The 19,690-nt window shown below is 44.2% G+C and overlaps 1 protein-coding gene and 1 long non-coding RNA gene across 9 annotated transcripts in view; one reads left to right on the top strand and one right to left on the bottom strand.

Annotated features, from left to right (window-relative positions):
* LOC107179059 overlaps positions 1-16,942 on the bottom strand; it is a 38,736-nt gene extending 21,794 nt beyond the window's left edge. For both annotated transcript variants that reach the window (XR_006213378.1, XR_001509597.2), the window contains exon 1: positions 16,916-16,942. This is a non-coding gene — a long non-coding RNA (uncharacterized LOC107179059). The remainder of the gene's footprint in view (positions 1-16,915) is intronic.
* Positions 1-19,690, top strand: part of CUL4B (cullin 4B) — a 56,907-nt gene that overhangs the window by 3,288 nt on the left and 33,929 nt on the right. For 2 of the 7 annotated variants that reach the window (XM_042974041.1, XM_042974040.1), the window contains exons 1-2: positions 16,315-16,416; positions 17,171-17,710. In XM_042974041.1, coding sequence (XP_042829975.1) covers positions 16,389-16,416; positions 17,171-17,710 — 568 coding nt within the window. In that variant the 5' untranslated portion in view covers positions 16,315-16,388. Of the gene's footprint in view, positions 1-11,817; positions 12,130-16,314; positions 16,417-17,170; positions 17,711-19,690 lie in introns of those variants that run through there. The other 5 variants (XM_042974036.1, XM_042974037.1, XM_042974035.1 and 2 more) reach the window with 4 other exon arrangements.

Raw genomic sequence — 19,690 nt, 5'->3', positions numbered from 1 at the left:
TCTCACAGTTTGTGAGTTCGAGCCCTGTGTTGGGCTCTGTGCTGACAGCTCAGAGCCTGGAGCCTGCTTCAGATTCTGTCTCCTTCTCTCTCTGCCCCTCCCCACTTGTGCTCTGTGTCTCTGTCTCTCAAAAATAAATAAATGTAAAAAATTAAAAAAAAAACCTTTTTATTATATAATTTTAATACATACAGAAAAATGTGTGGGACGTGTAAATTATGGAGCATACTAAGAAAACACACACCCATGAAACCATTTATCAATCTAAGAACTAGAACATTATCAATGCTTTTGAATCTACTTAAATTCTTCCCCGTTTCCCCCAGAGCAATCCCCTATCCTGGGTTTTGTGTTTATTTTTTCCCTTCTATCTTTTAATGATTTTTACCACATTTTCTGTCCATTGAGTCTTCCTTATTTTTGAGCTTTACAAAAAACTTATCAGTTGCGTGTGTTCTGTGATTTGCTTTTTCCATGTAACATTTTTTGTGATTTATGCACGTAAGCTGTAATTAATTTTTCAGTGTCATGTAGTATTTCATTATCTGAATATGCCACAGTTTATTTAGTCATTCTGTCAAAGAATATTCTCTTGCCATTTTTTTAAGGTTTATTTTTGAGAGAGAGACAGTGTGAGCAGGGGAGGGCAGAGAGAAAGGGAGACACAGAATCTGAAGCAGGCTCTAGGCTGTGAGCTGTTAGCACAGAGCCTGACACAGGGCTCAAACCTATGAACTGTGAGATCATGACCTGAGCCAAGGTCGGACGCTTAACTGAGTGAGCCCCCCAGGCACCCCTTTTTTGCCATTTTTTGAAGTCTGTATCAAAGGTTGATGCATACTAGGAACAGAAAATCCTTAGCATGTTCTTTCCTTTCTTTAGCATGTGTTAAATCACTTCCCTCTTGTGCCACCACTAGACAGTCTCCATATATCTATTTTTAGCACTTAGGGCAAAAGGTCAGCAATTTCTTTTTTCTGTAAAGGACTAGATAGGAAATATTTTAGGCTCTTGCTGGCTCTATGATCTGTCCCAACTACTTAACTCTTGTTTTAGTACAAAAGCAACCACCAAAAATATGTAAATGAATGCGTATGGCAGTATTCCAATAAAACTTTCTTTATAAAAATAGGCAGCTGGCTGGGTTCAGTCAACTGACTCTCCTTTCCCAAACTCTGCTCCAGTTCATCTGAATTCTTGTAGCATTGTCCAGTACTGTGGTTACATGTGCATCTGTATTATCTCATCTCATTCTTATTACTTTATTTCCCTTGCTTATCTTTCCCTGCACTCCCCCAACTTTGCGATTACTGAACCAGTGTGGCTCAAAGCAAGAATTATTATCAGTATGGGGTGCCTGGGTGGCTCAGTCGATTAAGCATCAGACTTTGGCTCAGGTCATGATCGCAGTCCATGAGTTCCAGCCCCACATCGGGCTCTGTGCTGACAGCTCAGAGCCTGGAGCCTGCTTCAGATTCTCTCTCCCTCAAAAAAAATAAACATTAAAAAAAATTTTTTAATGAATTATTATCAGTAGCAATGAGAAGAAAAGCTAGTAAAAATGAGATAACAGGGACAGCCAGATGCCCGAGGCTGGATTCTCCCCTTGCATACTTTTGGCTTCTGTAATCTTGTTTGCCTCCTGTGTCCACCACCTGCCCAGTTAGCACCACTGTTAAGGGCCCTCTCCCCCTTTTCTTTTGTCTCTCAACACCCTACCATCCCAGCCATAAAAGGAGGCTGATGCCAAGGTTTGGGGCTCAGCCTTTGGAGGTGACTCCACCGGGCCAGCACCAGTGCTCAATAAACAATCTTTTCCTGATTCCCCAAGTGCGTGTAGTTTGTCTCTTCCTGGGCACCGAGTATTTGCTGTAACATTTGGTGCTTTGGCCGGGAAACTCGATAGCTGCCTTGGCCCCTTGAGCCACCATTGGTGGAGGCTAGTGGAGAGGCCACTCTTCAAGGGCTCTGCGACAGAAAGGAAGGTACAGCACCACTGATTTCACTGGATCCCAACCCTCACTGGGCCTGGCAATAGTTGGCCCCCGCTGTGCTCAGACAGACTCCAGTGGGAATCAGAAAATTCTGCCAGGATAGGACATCAGATCGGGTAAGTGTCCCTGGGGACCCAGAACCAAGTTCAGGCCTGCCCTAGAGGTGGAAGGGTAGTCTGATCACCTCCCAGGCGACACAGACACCACATAGGACAGGGAAGTCCTGGGTGGAAGTCTGTAGTCTGAATGTGTGTGTGAGTGCCCGTGCTCCACGGTCTTGGCTATGGAGCCTGAGTGGGTCCTACCCTGCAATTCCGTGATGACCTCATATGGCTCAAGGCAGAATCAGGTCCGCACAGGCCTGATCCGAGTTAGGGGTTTATACTGACCTGCCAATGCTAAGAGTTGTCTAAATCCCCGTGAGGGGAGTGGCCAGGTGGACAAAGTGGCCTCTTCCCTCGTGTTTGTCCTGCGACACCATACATTGGGAGGGATCTATCTAGGATACCAGGATGGGGAGAATTTCCTCAAAACCAACTGTTTTTGAATGTATGATTAAGAATTTTAAAAAGATGGGGCACCTGGGTGGCTCAGTCGGTTAAGCGTCCTACTTCGGCTCAGGTCATGATCTCGCGGTCTGTGAGTTCAAGCCCAGCATTGGGCTCTGTGCTGACAGCTCAGAGCCCGGAGCCTATTTCGGATTCTGTGTCTCCCTCTCTCTCTGACCCTCCCCCATTCATGCTCTGTCTCTCTCTGTCTCAAAAATAAATAAATGTAAAAAAAAAAAAGTTAAAAAAAAAGAATAACAGAAATAATTAAAAAAAAAAGAATTTTAAAAAGAGATTTTCAGGTGACTATGGGGTCAAATTGACCCCCCGGGAAGTTACACACCCTCTGTGAATTAGAATGGCCCATGTTTGGTATAGGCTGGCCCCCAGAGGGCACCCTAGATGTCCCCAAAGTCTGAGCTATTTATAAAGTAGTTAGTGGAGACCCTGGCCTCCCAGGTCAATTCCCATACGTTGATCAATGGCTGGAAATAGCCCAAGTCAAGTCTCCTTGGGTCCAGTTCTGCGTTAATAATAAGGGACAATGTAGGGTCTTAGTGGCACAGGCCAAGAAGACTTCACAGCAGAAAAAACTGTCCCCCGTTCTCCCAAGAAACTTCAGAAGTCCCTCCATTTCAGCCCCATATGCCCCAGCATCCCATCAATTGAGGGAGGGGAACCTCGCCTGCCTGATAGTCCACCTCCGTCGGTCACGCCTCTGCCAGCAGCCAGCCCGCCCCAACTTGGGACACCTGAACTGGTAGGGAGATGTCTTAGGTCTGTGGCTCAAGGTCCAAGGCCCACAACGGCAATGCAGATGCCATTGTGGGAGACTAGGGGTCCCCAGAGAATAGGCCCCGATGGGACCCGACAAGAGGGGGATTGGTTTTCTACTACCAACCATTCCCCACTACTGACCTCCTTAACTGGAAACACCACATGCCACCCTACTCTGAGAAGCCACAGGCGATGATAGATCTCCTAGAATCCATAATCCAGACTCACCGCCCTGCCTGGGTCGGCTGTAAGCAGCTTCTGTTTACCCTTTTCAACATGGAAGAGCACTGACGAATTGTCACTGAAGCCAGAAAATGGCTCCAGACTCAGGCACCAGATGGGAATCTAGAAGTTGAGGCTTGAGTATGGGAAGGTATGCCCGAAGAGGAGCCCTGCTGGGACCCTAACACAGAGGTGGGAAGGGCCAGATTAGGAAGATACTGACCCGCCTTCCTCCAGGGGTAGAAGCAAGGGCCAAAAAGCCCACCAAAATGGCAAAGGTATCTGAGGTCCTACAAAAGCCTTCAGAAGAGAGTCCAGCTGATTTCTATGAAAGATTATGTGAAGCCTTCAGAATTTACACTCCATTCGGCCTAGAAGCACCCCAAAATCAGCGCATGGTCAATGCTGCCTTTGTGGGACAGGCCCAAAGTGACATTAGACAAGCGCAAAAAAATTGGAAGGATTCCCTGGAAAAAATGCCACCGAATTATTGGAAATTGCCAACAAGATTTCTGTAAACTAGGATCAAGGTGCCAGAAAGGAGGCAGACTGAAGAATGAAACAAAAGGCAGCTCTTCTGGCTGTGGCCTTGAGGCAACCACCCCCTCCGGAAGGGCCCCCACAGAAACCATGAGGGATGCAAGAAGAAAAAAGTAGGGCCCCATGGGGACCGGATCAAGGAATGTGGACAGTGGAAAAATGAATGCCCAACCGCCAAAAAGGGAAACCAAAAACCTCTTCACCCAGATGCTACCAACCAGAACCACCTAAGGCAGACCTGATCGGACTGACAGGAGTGGACTCTTACTAGGAAAGACTGAACTCTAGCTAAGTAGGCCCCCATGAGCCCATGGTCAAAATGAAGGTGGGGGGCCAAATAATAGACTTCGTGGTCGACACGGGCTGAACACTCTGTGGTGGCACAAGGTGGCACCTCTGTCAGGTTGAGAAGTCACCATTGTAGGAGCCACAGATTTGCCAACAGGAAGTTAAATATTTGGGCTTCACAATTACCCAAGGCAAACGGATGTTGGGAGCCGAAAGGTAACAGGCAATCTGTGCCATTCTGGTTCCCGCTACCCGTTGGCAGATCCGAGAGTTCCTGGGAGCAGCAGGATTTTGTTGAATATGGATCCCAGGTTTCTCAGAGTTGGCCAGACCTCTATATGAGGCGCTAAAGAGGGAAGAGAGAGCACCCTTTTTCTGCGGCCCTAATAAGAAAAGGCTTTCATAAAGACCATAAAAACAAAACTCACGGAGGCACCAGCCTTGGGACTCCCAGATCACGAGATTTCAACCTGTTGGTACATGAGAATAATGGGGTGGCCCTGGAGGTTCTCACTGGGGAATTTGGACCTTGGCAAAGACCAGTGGCATACCTTTCAAAGCAGATTGACTCAGTTGCGGCAGGGTGGCCTCCCTATCTGAGGGCCCTGGTAGCCACCACACTTTTAATCAAGGAAGCAGACAAACTCATGTTGGGGCAAACCTAAATGTTAAGGTTCCCCATTCTGTTATTACCTTGATGGATGCCAGAGGGCGACACTGGCTAATGTATGCTCAGATGACACAATATCAGGGACTGCTATGTGAGAACCCATGAATAAGATTGGGAGCCATAACATTTATCCAAGGGATATAGGTGTGCTGTTTCAAAGGGACACATGCACCCCCATGTTTATAGCAGCACTATCAACAATAGCCAAAGTATGGAAAGAGCCCAAATGTCCATCGATGGATGAATGGATAAAGAAGATGTGGTATATATATACAATGGAGTATTACTTGGCCATCAAAAAAGAATGAAATCTTGCCATTTGCAACTACGTGGATGGAACTGGAGGGTATAATGCTAAGTGAAATTAGAGAAAGACAAAAATCATATGACTTCACTCATATGAGGACTTTAAGAGACTAAACAGATGAATATAAGGGAAGGGAAACAAAAATAATATAAAAACAGGGAGGGGGACAAAACATAAGAGACTCAGAAATATGGAGAACAAAATGAGGGTTACTGGAGGGATTGAGGGAAGGGGATGGGCTAAATGGGTTAGGGGGCACTAAGGAATCTACTCCTGATATCATTGTTGCACTATATGCTAACTAATTTGGATGTAAATCTTAAAAAAAAAAAAAAAAGATTGGGAGCCATAACAACTACAAACCGTGCCACTTCCTTGCTCGCAGCAGCAGGGACCCCAGAGCATGATCTTCTAGAGGTACTTGATGAAGTCTATTCTAGCTGACCCGACCTATTAGACAGGCTCTTACAAACCCTGATCTCATCCTGTACACCGACGGCAGCAGCTTCATGAATGAAGACAAAAGATATGCTGGTTATGCAGTAGTCTCTGATTTTGAGGTCATAGAAGCAAAGGCCCTTCCACAAGGATGGTCAGCCCGAAGAGCAGAACTGTAGGCCCTAATAAGAGCACTAGAACTCTGTAAAGACAAACAGGCCAACATATACGCGGACTTGAGCTATGCCTTTGCCACTCTACATGTACGTGGGGCTCTATACAAGGAGAGAAGACTTTTGAGTGCAGGAGGAAGAGAAATAAAAAATCGGGAAGAAATCGTAAAACTATTAAGGGCAGTCTGGAAACCAAGTCATCCACTGCAAGGGACACCAAGGAGGAAAGGACTCAGTGTCGGAACGTAACAGACGAGCTGATGCTGCAGCTAACCAAGCAGCAGGAAAACAACACCCTCAAAAATCATGCTGGCCCCGGAACTGCCCGCTTCCCCAAGGCACACAATCCAAGAAACAAAATGGGCACAGCAGGAAAAAGGAGGCCAGACAAAAGAAGGGTGGTGGGTACTTCCAGACCAAAGAGTCTATATCACCAGAGCAGCGAGCCCACTAGGTGGTTCTCCAGCAGCCTGAGCTTGCCCACCTAGGAAAAACCGCCCTTGAAACCTTACTGAGCCATTACTATGTAATTGCTCGACTCCCATCACTCTGTGCCTCAGTCTCTCAACACTGCCTCCTCTGTGCTCAGAATAATGCCAAACAAGGCCCCACTGGGCCCATGGGAATCCAACGCTGTGGTCAGGCACCCTTCGAAGATTTAGAGGTAGACTTTACCAAAATAAGACCCAGCGGATGATACGAATATCTTTTGGTATTTATCTGCACGTTTTCGGGCTGGGTTGAAGCCTATCCCACACACACAAAAAAGGCAAGAGAAGTAACCAAGGCCTTGCCAAGGGGTATCATTCTCAGTTAACCAGAGGCTCGGACAATGGCCCAGCTTTCATGGCTGAGGTGGCACAACAAATAGCCAAAACCCTAGGTATCCAATGGAACTTACAGCCTACCAGCCCCAGAGTTCAGGGAAAGTGGAACGTATGAACCGGACCCTTAAATCAGCCATGGCAAAACTATGTCAGGAAACTAACTTGCCCTGGCCAGATACACTACCCCTAGCTCTTCTGTGAATACACTGCACACCCCGGGGAAAAAACAGGATTCTCCCCATTCGAGATCCTACGTGGAAGACCCCCTCCACTAGTCAAATTCAAGGGGGACCTGAAAGCTAGGGAATTGAGAAATACAAAAACGACTAAACGGACTAGGGAAAACTGTATTTGAGATACATAGATGGGTGACAGACAGGATGTCTATTTCCCTAGGAATAACTGTACACCCCCACAAACCTGGGGATCAGGTTTGGATAAAAGATTGGAAAAAGGAACTGCTTAAACCTACCTGGAAGGGACCTTCTTGTGCTAACCACACCCACAGCTCTCAAGGTGCAGGACTAACCTGGATCCACCATTCTGGAGTAAAGGCAGCCCACCTGTCACCTGACAACCACTTGGAATGAAAAGTAACTGCTAACAGAATGATCCTCTACAGACCACCCTTAAGGAGACAACAGACTATACGTGGCTGGCAGCCAACACCTGAGAACTCTCTGTAACCAGAAGCTTGAGGAAATCACCACGCAACTTAAGTGAACTATACCAAATCGTTCTCTCTCAGATTTCATTGTCATCCCCACCTATTTTTCTTTCCATGCTTGTTGCTATACTCTTTGCTGTAGTGCTGGACCTGCTAACTGCCCAAGGGAGAGGACTGTGTCTCTTCCGAAATGAAGGTTTGTTGCTTCTGTGTCATCCAATCAGGGAAAGTCTGAGGTACAGTCCAGCAGTGAAAGGAGTGAATCAACAAAGGAAGACAGGAACTAGCAGATTCATGGAACTCTTGGAGCACCATATGGATGCTCCAGTTGGACTATTCTAGCTGTCGCTACTCTCCTTTGTATGATGAAGAACCCTAGCTGCCTCACCCCTTCCTTTGACGTCCCTGTCCAACAGGAGGAAGCCAGAATGGTCTTCGCCCCTCCTTTCATTCCTTGGGCCCCACAAACTGATTTTCTCTAAGTGCTACCGCAGCTGGAGAATCAAGAGGGGGGAATGAGAAGAAAAGCTTGCTAGTAAAAACAAGATAAAATGGTCCAGCCAGATGCCCGAGGCTGGATTCTCCCCTTGCATACTTTTGGCTTCTGTAATCTTGTTTGCCTCCTGTGTCCACCAACTGCCCAGTTAGCACCACTGATAAGGGCCCCTTCCCCTTTTTCTTTTGTCTCTCAACCCCCTACCATCCCAGCCATAAAGGAGGCTGATGCCAAGGTTTGGGGCTCAGGCTTTGGAGGTGACTCCACTGGGCCGGCACCGGTGCTCAGTAAACTGTCTTTTCTGATTCCCCGAGTGCCTGTGGCTTGTCTCTTCCTGGGCGCCAAGTATATGCTGTAACAGCCACAGCTCCAAGTAGGGGATACGAGTAAGGCCTGGTGCTAAGAAGCCTAGGAATTACTGTACCATAAATGAGACTGGGATGCTGCCTTAATTCCCCTCCATAGCACTCCAGGGGGATCAGTTAGGACAAACTAAACTATTCACTGACATCTAGTTTACTTGCTGATCCTGAATATGTCTTAGTCTTTCTCACCTTTAGGATTTAAACATGCACCCTAGTTTCCTTCTTTGTGCCCCTTGCCTCCTCCCATTCTCCTTGCCGGGTTAATTCCCACTTACCCTCATGGATTTAAATTGAATTATTTTCGGGGCACCTGGGTGGCTCAGTTGGTTGAGCTTCCGACTTTGGCTCAGGCCATGATCTTGGAATTCATGAGTTCCAGTTCTGCGTCAGGCTCTGTGCTGACAGTTCAGAGCCTGGAGCCTACTTCAGATTCTGTGTCTCTCTCTCTGCCCTTCCCCTGCTCATGGTCTCACTCAAAAAATGAAATAAAATGTTAAAAAATTTTAATTAAATTACTTTCTTTGGAAGCTATTTGTAACTCCCCACGCCCACCTTTTCTCTACCCCACCCCACCCCACCCCACCTTCCTAGGCTGTGCAGGTGTCTCTCTTCTGTGCTCCTAAAGCAGCTTTTATCACTCTGTTCTCTAATTGTCTGCCTCACCCACTAGGCCAATTGAGAACTGTTTGAGGGCAAGGGTTGTCTTTGTATACTCAGTGACAGGTCCTTAGGCAAGGCTTGTTCAGTGTTTGTCTAGATTTGGCTAGGAGAAGGAACTGGTTTCTACCTCTAGTGAAGATCAGCCATTGGGCTGAGGGTCCAGCCAAAGAATGGACTGATTCTCTAGAACCAAATTGCTACTGTCTTCTTAAATGTGCATTGCTTGCTGCTGGATCCTGCCTGAACTGAATCCAAGCTTGGTCTCCTATTGGGCTCTGTGATTTGGCTCATCTCAATAAAGGAGTGATTTTTTATTCCTCACTTTTTTTTCTTCTGGTGAGTGGGACCCTGAACGTCTTTTCCTAACTTGTCTGTTACTTGAGACAATTTTATGGCATGTCTCCTTACTAAACTAGAAATTACAGGAAGTACCTTATTTGGGTTTGGAGAAAAAGTGTGTTTGGTTTACGTCTGTGTACTTCGTGTCCTTGGCAAGTCATTTTTTCTTTAATTTTTTTTTAACGTTTATTTATTTTTGAGACAGAGAGAGACAGAGCATGAACGGGGGAGGGGCAGAGAGAGAGGGAGACACAGAATCGGAAGCAGGCTCCAGGCTCTGAGCCATCGGCCCAGAGCTCGACGCGGGGCTCGAACTCACGGAGTGTGAGATCGTGACCTGAGCTGAAGTCGGACGCTTAACCGACTGAGCCACCCAGGCGCCCCTTGGCAAGTCATTTAAACCTCCTTCTCTGAGTCTGTTTCTCATCTGTAAAATGGGGATGGCACCTGACCTATCTCACAGTGTGGTTATGAGGATAAAATAAGATTGTGTGTGAAAGTGCTTTGAAAAACTGTAAAATCAACCACAAATGGAATTTCGTATTAGTTCTGTATTCCCTTATGACATCTAGCACCATGCCTTGCCCAGAGTAGTTGCTCAACACATTTTTGTTGAATGACCAAATGAATTGGCAAGAAAAATAATGCTATTGGTGGGAATAAAGGACATTTAATGGAATCAGGAAAAACAGATCACTTGGCAATAGAAACATCCATATGGTGAATAATTCAGAGTTGGGCATTTATAGATAGTCCCAAATCTACATTCTCAATGTCTGGTCTTTGTTTTGTTTATAAAAAATATTTAAATTTCTTTGAATAAGCTTTTGGCAGCTGAGATAAACTTGACTAGATCTTAAATATGCAGTCATCACAAAGCAGGATTGGCCCCAGGCAATACTGTGAGGTCAGCAAAATGTACTCTCAGAAATCTTTCCTCCCCTGCTGGTAACTTTACCCCCCCCCCCCACATCCCCCCTTGCAATGTCTCGTCCTTGTTCTGTTTACCTCCAGGCATTTAGGACTTTTGTATTATCCTTTGTTCCCCAGAACCATTCACCTTAAAGGGTCAGGAACTGAGTCTCCCTGGCTAATTTGCATTTGAAAAAAGGATTCTTAGAGAAGGAGACTATTTTTATCAAAAGGAATGAATAAATAATTGTGAAATTTCGGGCATTAAAGAGTACAAAGGCTTATCAGCTTCATTCAAATCATGATGGTACTTAGTTCATCTACAGCTGTGGTCTCAATCTTGGAGGTATGTAGATTCACCCTGAGAACTTAGAAATAATGATCGTTGAGGCCCTACTCACAGAGATTCTAATTCAGTTGGACTGGTTTCAAACCTGGGCAAAGGTGTGTTGGTTTTTTTTTAAGTCCCCAGGCAATTCTGTTGTTTACTTGGAGTTGGGAACCACTGGTTTAAACCTAAATTGGCCTTGCTCTGGAGAAAAAGAAAAGCCAAATGCTATTGGAATATCAAACCTTGAAGCGGGACGGGGGGGGGGGGGGGGGGGGGGGGGGGGGGGACTATGATAGTCATTGATAAAGTGAAGGGAAAGTTAAAAATAGGCCCAGCAACTCCACAATAAACAAGTGCATGGCAGCACCAAAGAAAAAAGTCATCTGTGGTTGATCCAGTCCCCTACCCCAAACCCACAGGGAAAATGGCCTGGCCCTAACTTTCAGTCCTGAAATCTGCTTTCCAGATGGTTCACGGTAGGACTATAGGTAAAATCTCTGTGCTAAGGGGCTAAGTCCTCAAATGTTTGATGTACCCAAGTCAGTAAGTCTTAAGTTGATGAGATAATTTTACGTAGAAGATAAATGATTTTGTTAAAAATATGAGATCTGTGTTATATTTATTTACATTGCACTGAGCACCACAGGTTTAGCATTTTTTATCAAGTTTCTTGCTTTATAAAGCAACTCTAGGAGGGGTGCCTGAGTGGCTCAGTCGATTAAGCATCTGACTTTATTTTTTAATTTTTTTTAACGTTTATTTATTTTTGAGACAGAGAGAGACAGAGCATGAACGGGGGAGGGGCAGAGAGAGGGAGACACAGAATCTGAAACAGGCTCCAGGCTCTGAGCTGTCAGCACAGAGCCCGACGCGGGGCTGGAACTCACGGACCACGAGATCATGACCTGAGCCGAAGTTGGCCGCTTAACCGACTGAGCCACCCAGGCGCCCCAAGCGTCTGACTTTGGCTCAGGTCCTGATCCCATGGTTCGTGGGTTTGAGCCCCACGTCAGGCTCTGCTACCAGCTCAGAGCCTAGAGCCTGTTTCTGACTCTTTGTCTCCCTCTCTCTCTGCTCCTCCCCTGCTCACGCTCTCTCTCTCTCTCAAAAATAAACATTAAAAAAAAAAGCAACTCTAGGATGGGCAAAGGGTGTAGTTGGATCATCTTTGCTTAAGCTTTGACCTCCTCAGTCGTCTCCTAGCAGCCCCTTGCTGTTGAGAGCATCACAGAGCCCTTATTATGACATCATGTTGACTACCTCACCACTGCCTGGTTTAACTTTTCTGTACTTCCCTGCTTCAAAGATGGTCTTTCAGAAAGGCCGATAGGCAGCATGGACTACGTTTTACCCACCAGTTGTCTTTTCTAGACACATTCTTAAACAATGCTTGCTGCAGAAATATCTTTAGTATTCTCCTGAGCAATCACTATCTCCTATTTAAGGAAGATTCCACCTGTGGACAACAAGGCTTCCAGGGGTGTCTATCACTGACAAATCGCTGCTCTGAGATGTCTGGAGAAGACACAAAACAAAGTAACTTGGGGAATTCCCGTGATCAAAAAAGGGAATCAGGTTATACTCTTTTTTAAAGTTTTTTTAGAATTTTAGTTATTTTGAGACACAGAGACAGCATGAGCAGGAGAGGGGCAGAGAGAGGGAGAGAGAGAGAAAGAATCCCAAGCAGACTCTGCACTATCATTGCAGAGCCTGATGTGGGGCTAGAACTCACGAACTGTGAGATCATGACCAGAGCCGAAACCAAGAGTCGGACGATTAACTGATGACTGAGCCACCACAGCACCCCTCTCTTTTAGAGACATGCCTGCCAAAATAGGGGAATGGACATTAGAAAAACTTGTCCTCTGTTTTTGTATATCTTTCTTTATACATGTTTACCTTTATAAGAAGCTACAGGTTTATTTATTTGCTTGATTAAAAGAATACCAGTAGTAACTATACTTCATCTGGCAGCACTGTAAAGTTTAATTAATGTTTCTAAGGTATGAGTTGAACTCACAAGATGAAAGATTCTATATATGGAATATGTGTTAAGTGCCCAATCTGGTTTAGTCTGATAATGGCCATAATTGTATGGTGTTCTACATTGCAGTCTTGATTATTGTGGTTTCAGTGAGTTCAACCTTGAGAAATGTATTTTAATGTTGAGAATGTGTTTAACAACGGTTGGCAAATGTTTGGGTGTACTTGATTCTTGATGTAAAAGATGTTTTACAAAGAAATATGGAAGGTTTTTCTTTTTAAATTGGTTCAAGGGTCCAAGAAGACACAAAATTCTGGTCCTCACACATCATATAGTAATATCTAAGTTGGTTTGTGCCACAAAATCTAAATGCTAAATAAAAAAAATCATTATTACAATTACATCTCCATATTAAGATATGCTAAATATGTGAGGATTGAGCTGGCACAAAATAAGGTTGTTAAGATATCAAAAGGAAGATTCGCATTAATCACCAAGATAAAAAAGAAAAATATTTTTCCACAAAACTCATTTAAGGATATTTCATGGAAAACTTAAATAGTAGGTAGGACTGCTGGGTCATTCAAAGTGAGCTAGTGCTCAAGAGCCAAGGATCTGTGCTTTTAGAGCTAACATGTAACTTGGAAAACCGAAGGGCTTAGATAATCTTGTCAGATTGGGAGCTATTATTACCAGAGTGTAGTTGAATATTAACAAGACTCAGCTATGCTTTATGTTAGTATAAAAGTTTATCTTTGTATGGCAAAAGCAGTTTTCTACCTTTATGTCCATTCCCTTTCTGTTGTACTAATATTTGTAATTTTAAAAATAGCCAGCACTTCCATATACCCTTTAAGAAATATAATTACATGAATTAAAACAAGGCCCATTTTTTTGGTCTTGAAAAGTACTTGGTTAAAATGCAAATCCTTCTAGGGGCACCTGGGTGGCTCAGTCGGTTAAGCATCCAGCTTCAGCTCAGGTCACCATCTCGCAGTCCGTGAGTTCGAGCCCCGCGTGGGGCTCTGGGCTGATGGCCCAGAGCCTGGACCCTGCTTCCGGGGTTCTGTGTCTCCCTCTCTCTCTGCCCCTCCCCCGTTCATGCTCTGTCTCTCTCTGTCTCAAAAATAAATAAACGTTAAAAAAAAATTTTTTAAATAAAAAAAATGCAAATCCTTCTAGAAAATGTATCAATTTGGGCCATTATCAGCTGGCCCATCCACACACCCTTCTAAGAAATTATAACTACACAAATTGGAACAACCTTGTTCATTAAATCCGGAAAATTAGCTAATCTTCCCTTGTAAAGATGTAAAGACACGGCATTATTTTCTCATTCAATGAAATTTTCAGTATTTACTTTGCATTTACAGTTGTTCAGCATCGTGTGAAATATGAGACACACTAAAGGAAGGTTTAGTGCTTTAGGATACCTTTCCTGGCTTTAAGAGTTGACAGTCATTTTAGGCAGCCAGAACAAAATGGTACATTCAAAACAGATAGGAATCCATTCCCCCTCTTTTTGGCCTCCATCTCTGTTCTCTATGGTCCTAGGGCCTAAGTTCCATTAGAGCCTTGCTCTCAGCCAATTGTCATCAAACAGCACAAAGCTGATAGTGGTTCCAGGTGGTACCTCTTTTAGGAGGATTTGCATTTTAACTACAGACTTATGAAGACCTAAATTTTTTAAATAAATAAATAAATAAATAAATAAATAAATAAATAAATAAATAAATAAATAAAGTGGGCTTGTATGACAGCTAGAAAATTGATTCATTCTTAGGGTTCTGATTTGTCTCTCTAAAACTATTCAATACAAACTGCTTTTACTCCACCCACAGTCCTGTTACTCCCCTGCTTTTAAAAGCCTAGCTTGCTCCCTCCTTTCCTTGCTGTCTAACCTAGCCCACAGAGTAGACCAGATTTTTGGCTTTGTGTGCCAGAGGAGGGAAGGAAACATTCTTCCTCTACCCTTCAAGGTCTTCCAGCTGGATTAAGAATTAAATTCACAGGAGACAGATTAATAGGAGGAAAAAAACCCCAAAGTTTTATTACGTGGGCACAGGGATCTCGAGAAATGACCAAGGCAGGCAGTTCTTAATACATTTTAGACAATGAGACAGTAAATTTGTGAGGAATTGAAGGGATAAAGAAAACAGGTGTTTGAGAGCTTTAATTAAATTACGGAATTCTAAGCGGAATTTAGGTTGAGGTAGATTAGAAAAACGTTGGTTTCTGCAGCTTTCTCAGCTTTACTGGTGATAAGGATGTCTTTTTCTTTCTTAGTACAGGGAGCATATTTGCCTTATGGGAGATTTGTTTCTTGCTTTCAGGGGGACAGAACAGGGTCTGCGTGTTCTTGTGCCAGTGGTTTCCCAAGTAGCTTCAATTCAAAATAATCAATATGCCATTGTGTTACATTTTGGGTGGCCTGCTCTTGGCCTCTACCCAGGCACTCTTGAGCTTCATTTTCCTTACTTCTAACTAGACATCTTACTTGGTAGCTTCATTGCACTTTCCATATTTCCATAAACAGGCCAGGCCCTTTCACAACTCCCTTTGCCCATTTGCACTGCCCAGAATGCCTTTGACCTTCCCCCTCACTCGTCTTTTTGGCAGTTCCCACTCTGACACCCAGCATAAACAATTCCTATGTGAAACCGATTATTCCAAAATTCTTCCGAATTTCTTGATTCACATGTTTCCGGAGCACTTTGTACATATGTTATACAACTGTTAGGGAAATTAGTTTTGAAACCCTCTTCCCCTACTGGCTTCTCAATGGTAGGGACCTGATATCATGTGTGGCATAAAGTCTTTCAGTTGGATGTTTCTGCAATTAGAATGATCAACAGGTTGGCAGATTTAGTTTTATTTGACATTGTGCCCCCCCCATGCCCTCAGGTTAAACAAAAACTCCCAGCAGCAAATTTACAAGGTTAGTGCTGCTAATTTAACCACATTTAGAGGTTTGTTCTTAAGAGTAATCTATTTTGGAATTGGGGCTTGTGGAATATATTGGTAGAAAACATTGATTTTTGCCAATATCATTCTTCCAAAATGTGTTCTTTGAAACAGTTCTGAATTGAGATTTGGTAAAAGTCGCTTTGTTTGGTCCGTAAATTATTGGATTAATGACTGAGGAGGTCGTTGCGTATTGTGTGTGTGTGTGGGGGGGTGTTAGTTACCTGCTTGTTTCTTGGACCTTAGAATGCACCCTAACTCTGGCCAGCCATCTTAGAAAATGCTCCTGGTAGGAAGGTAAAAAGATTTTACAGCTACATTACTGAAAAAGGTATCAAAACTCAGGCCCTATTCAGTGTTGGGTCAGCAGTGTCCTTGACATAAGAGAAACAATTTATAGCTCAATCGAAGCAAAAACTCATTTTCTTTGTATCTAACATCGTTTTCCTTTCCTATTTTAACGTCAGGACATTCCTTCTTAGCAGCAGGCATAATGCCATGATCATATTTTCCTTCATTTCGGGTTACTCCCCATGCCTTACAACCCCTCCTTATTCCTTTATCTCTTTCAAAGTTTCCATTCTCGGTTCCCTTACTTTTTACTCCCTCCCTTCCTGTCTTCCTCCTCCTCTTTTTTCCCAGCTAGCTCACCCCGCCCCTCACCGTCACCACCTTCCCTCCCCTTCAGGCTCCTTCCCGCTGCTTCTCCCGCCACCTTCCCCCTACCCCGCCCGCCTCGCGTTCACAAAGCTCCAATCAGGAGCTCGGGAGGTGTCTAGAAAGCCCGCCCCCTCCTCCCTTTCCACTTCTCTTACCCCCCTTTTCTCCCTCCCCCACCCCCCCCACTCAAGTCCTGCGGACCTGGGGGCTTCGGGATCTGGGCGCTATGAAAAGTGTCTGCCCAGTCACTTCCGGTAAGGGCGCTGCAGCGCGAAGCTTCCCGCGGGACCGTTAAGGAGGGGGTGGGAGTTACCGGCGGACCGGGGGAGGAGAGTGCTGCCAAGGAAGGGGAGCGGGAGAGGGAGGGGGAGGAACAGCGAGAGCTAGGGAAGGAGCACGAGCGTCTTGGGCGCCTTAGCTGCCGCTTTCCCGCCGCCTCCCCAGGAGCCAGCACCCCCGCCCCTCGGGCGCCTTGCAGTGCTTCTCTCCACCCCCCACTCCCGAGGACAGACGCCGCCCCTCCCTCGCCGCCGCGTGACCGGAAGTGGCGCCATCTTTAGCCTCTTGTGCTATTGACAATAACAAGCCTTGGTTCTTTCCCCCTCCCCCCTCCCCCCAACCACGGCATCTCCCCTCCCAGAGAGAGGGAGAACAGGAGGAGGAGCTGCAGCCTCACAGACTCACTGAGTCGCTCCAGCAGAAAGGGGGGAGAGAGACCGAAAAGCAGGGGAGGGGGACGGCACCGCCGTTTACCTGTCTGCCTCCTCATTCGCTCTCCCCCCTCGTTCTGCTCACTCCTGGTGTCAGCCTATCCGCCTTCCCAAACCCTCCCATTCCCCCGGTGTAGCCCCCCCTTCACTTTCCTTCTCGTCCTCTGTGTTTCTCCTCTCTTTCTTCCCTTCCCCCTCTAGCATTGCCACCTTCTCTCCTACACGCACGCAGGCATATAAACGTAGGTTTTTGATGCTCCTCTGCCTGTTGACCCCGCTATTTTCATGTTTCCAACAGGTTTTTCTTCCCCCAATCCCTCAGCTGCTGCTGCTGCTCAGGAGGTCAGATCTGCCACTGATGGTAATACCAGCACCACTCCGCCCACCTCTGCCAAGAAGAGAAAGTTAAACAGCAGCAGCAGTAGCGGCAGTAATAGTAGTAACGAGAGAGAAGACTTTGATTCCACCTCTTCCTCTTCCACTCCTCCTTTACAACCCAGGGATTCGGCATCCCCTTCAACCTCGTCCTTCTGCCTGGGGGTTTCAGTGGCTACTTCCAGCCACGTACCGATACAGAAGAAGCTGCGTTTTGAAGACACCCTGGAGTTTGTAGGGTTTGATGCGAAGATGGCTGAGGAATCCTCCTCTTCTTCCTCCTCATCTTCACCAACTGCTGCAACATCTCAGCAGCAGCAACTTAAAAATAAGAGTATATTAATCTCTTCTGTGGCTTCGGTGCATCATGCAAACGGCCTAGCCAAATCTTCTACCACCACTTCTAGCTTTGCTAACAGCAAGCCTGGCTCTGCTAAGAAGTTAGTGATCAAGAACTTTAAAGGTAACCAAGGCCAAAATCCATAATCACCTACTAAGGATTTGACACTTGAGCGGTCACGTGCTCTGTTTATGTTAATATATTAAACAGTATAGAGGTGGCCTAATGTTTTATGCATAATCAATGAGGTGGAGGGAGGTCCTTTTTTGGGTGGAGGGTTCATTTTCCGGGGGTGGTTAGTATCCTTGTGCTGAAGCATACACCGAGTGTTTCTGGGCAGTATTTTGAGGTCTGGCTCAGCTTCTTCTATCTACTGTTACTCATTACAATACTGAGAATCGGTATGATTGATCCGGATTTTACAGGTGAGAAATTTGTATTCTAAAGAGGTTTATTTATTTCAGGTGCATAGTGAGCTTTCGTACTGGTGATTTTTATTTTTATGCTTCAGTAGGCCACATTTTCTAGTCCCTAGAAATGCAGGTAGCAATGGTGATCTTTTCATGCTCAGTGAAGATTTATAGTTAGATTTGTAATGTTGAACATTATATTCTTGAAACCCCTTGTGGAAGCAGTATTTGGAGAAAAATATTTATGATCTCTGCATTTCTTTCCAAAGGTAGGGTTTGGAAGTCAAAAATACTGTGTATACAGATAAGTAGTAACTCTGTACCACTAGTTTAAAGATGGGAACAATTACTACATCTTTTTTTTTTTCCACTAAAATGGGTTTTAAAGTACTGACCTGCAGTTCAAATTTAGGAAAATTTGTTCATTTTACATTTGAGATATGTGATTGAGAGTATTATGAATGCACTGATGTGTATAAAATCAACAGATTTTGAGCTGAATTACTTTTTTCTGTTAACTGTGTTTCTAGTTTTCTGACTTAGTTTTTCAACACCCTTAACTGGCAGGTAATAGATGCTAAGAGGTTTATTAAATGGAGAAATAAATGAATGAACTTAAGTAATATTTACCAGATAAGTGCCTTGTGGGTAAATATTAGTATTCAGAAAATTAGCTTCTTGGTGCTTGTGTTTTCAACATTAGTGTGAAAATCAAGAATATGCTCTATTTTGTCTAAAGCAGAGGGTTATAGTGTTTATTTTTAACCTTCTCTTTTTTTTCTGTCATTCTTCTCCCATCCCCAGGTTCTCAAGAGTGTTGTAATCTTTCTGGTTTAATAGTATACTTTTCTGAAGTGAATGTGAATTGTAATTGACTAATGTGTTCACTGTTCCACTCCAAGTATATGGATGTAATAGCCAAGGATTTTTAAAGAGATGAGCTTTATCCCTAATTTCATTTGCATACTGGTTTCAGAGATTTTGTTTGGGTTTTTTTCTCTCCCTCTTAAACTAAAAACACATTAAGACATTTGAATGTTTTAATTTAAAAAATATTCCTTGTTGGTCAATGAAGTTTAAATTAAGGCCCGGGTTAAGATATTCCTTTCCACTCTGAAAATGCTACATAGGTTCTGGAGTCATTTGGATGTTTTAATTTTTAAAAATTTTACTCTGCTCATAGATGGAATTTAAATTAAAACCTGAGTTAAGATGTTTCTTTTCATTTGTAGATGCTGCATAAATTTATGTGAGAGTCAAACAGACTTGGATTAGAATTCCAGTTTTGCCATTGATTAGCTTTGATGACCTTGGGCAAGCCTTACTAAATCGAGTCTTCTGGCCTCAGTTTCCTCTGTTGCAAAATAGGGGTGATAATACCTTCCTTAGAGCGTTGTTAGGAAGATTAAGAGATTTATAAAGTACCTGTACATAGTAGACATTCAGTATTTCAAATCTCAGGTACAAAATGCATGTCAACTGACTTGCTAGGTTTTACATGTCCTCGAATAAGATCAGGATTGTTATTTTTTTATCTGTGATTCTTGAATTTTTATTTTTTGAAGCAATACAGTCAATAGAAAAAAAAAACTTCACCTAAAGGTGAATTCTAATAGGTGAGTCAAAATGACGAACAATATTCTGGCATTTCAAATTTTATTCTTTATGCTAAGCTTAAATACAGTAGTTACTT

The sequence above is a fragment of the Panthera tigris genome, chromosome X, assembly GCF_018350195.1.
Source record: "Panthera tigris isolate Pti1 chromosome X, P.tigris_Pti1_mat1.1, whole genome shotgun sequence".
Lineage (NCBI taxonomy): Eukaryota > Metazoa > Chordata > Mammalia > Carnivora > Felidae > Panthera > Panthera tigris.
This window is presented reverse-complemented; position numbering and strand designations above follow the sequence as displayed.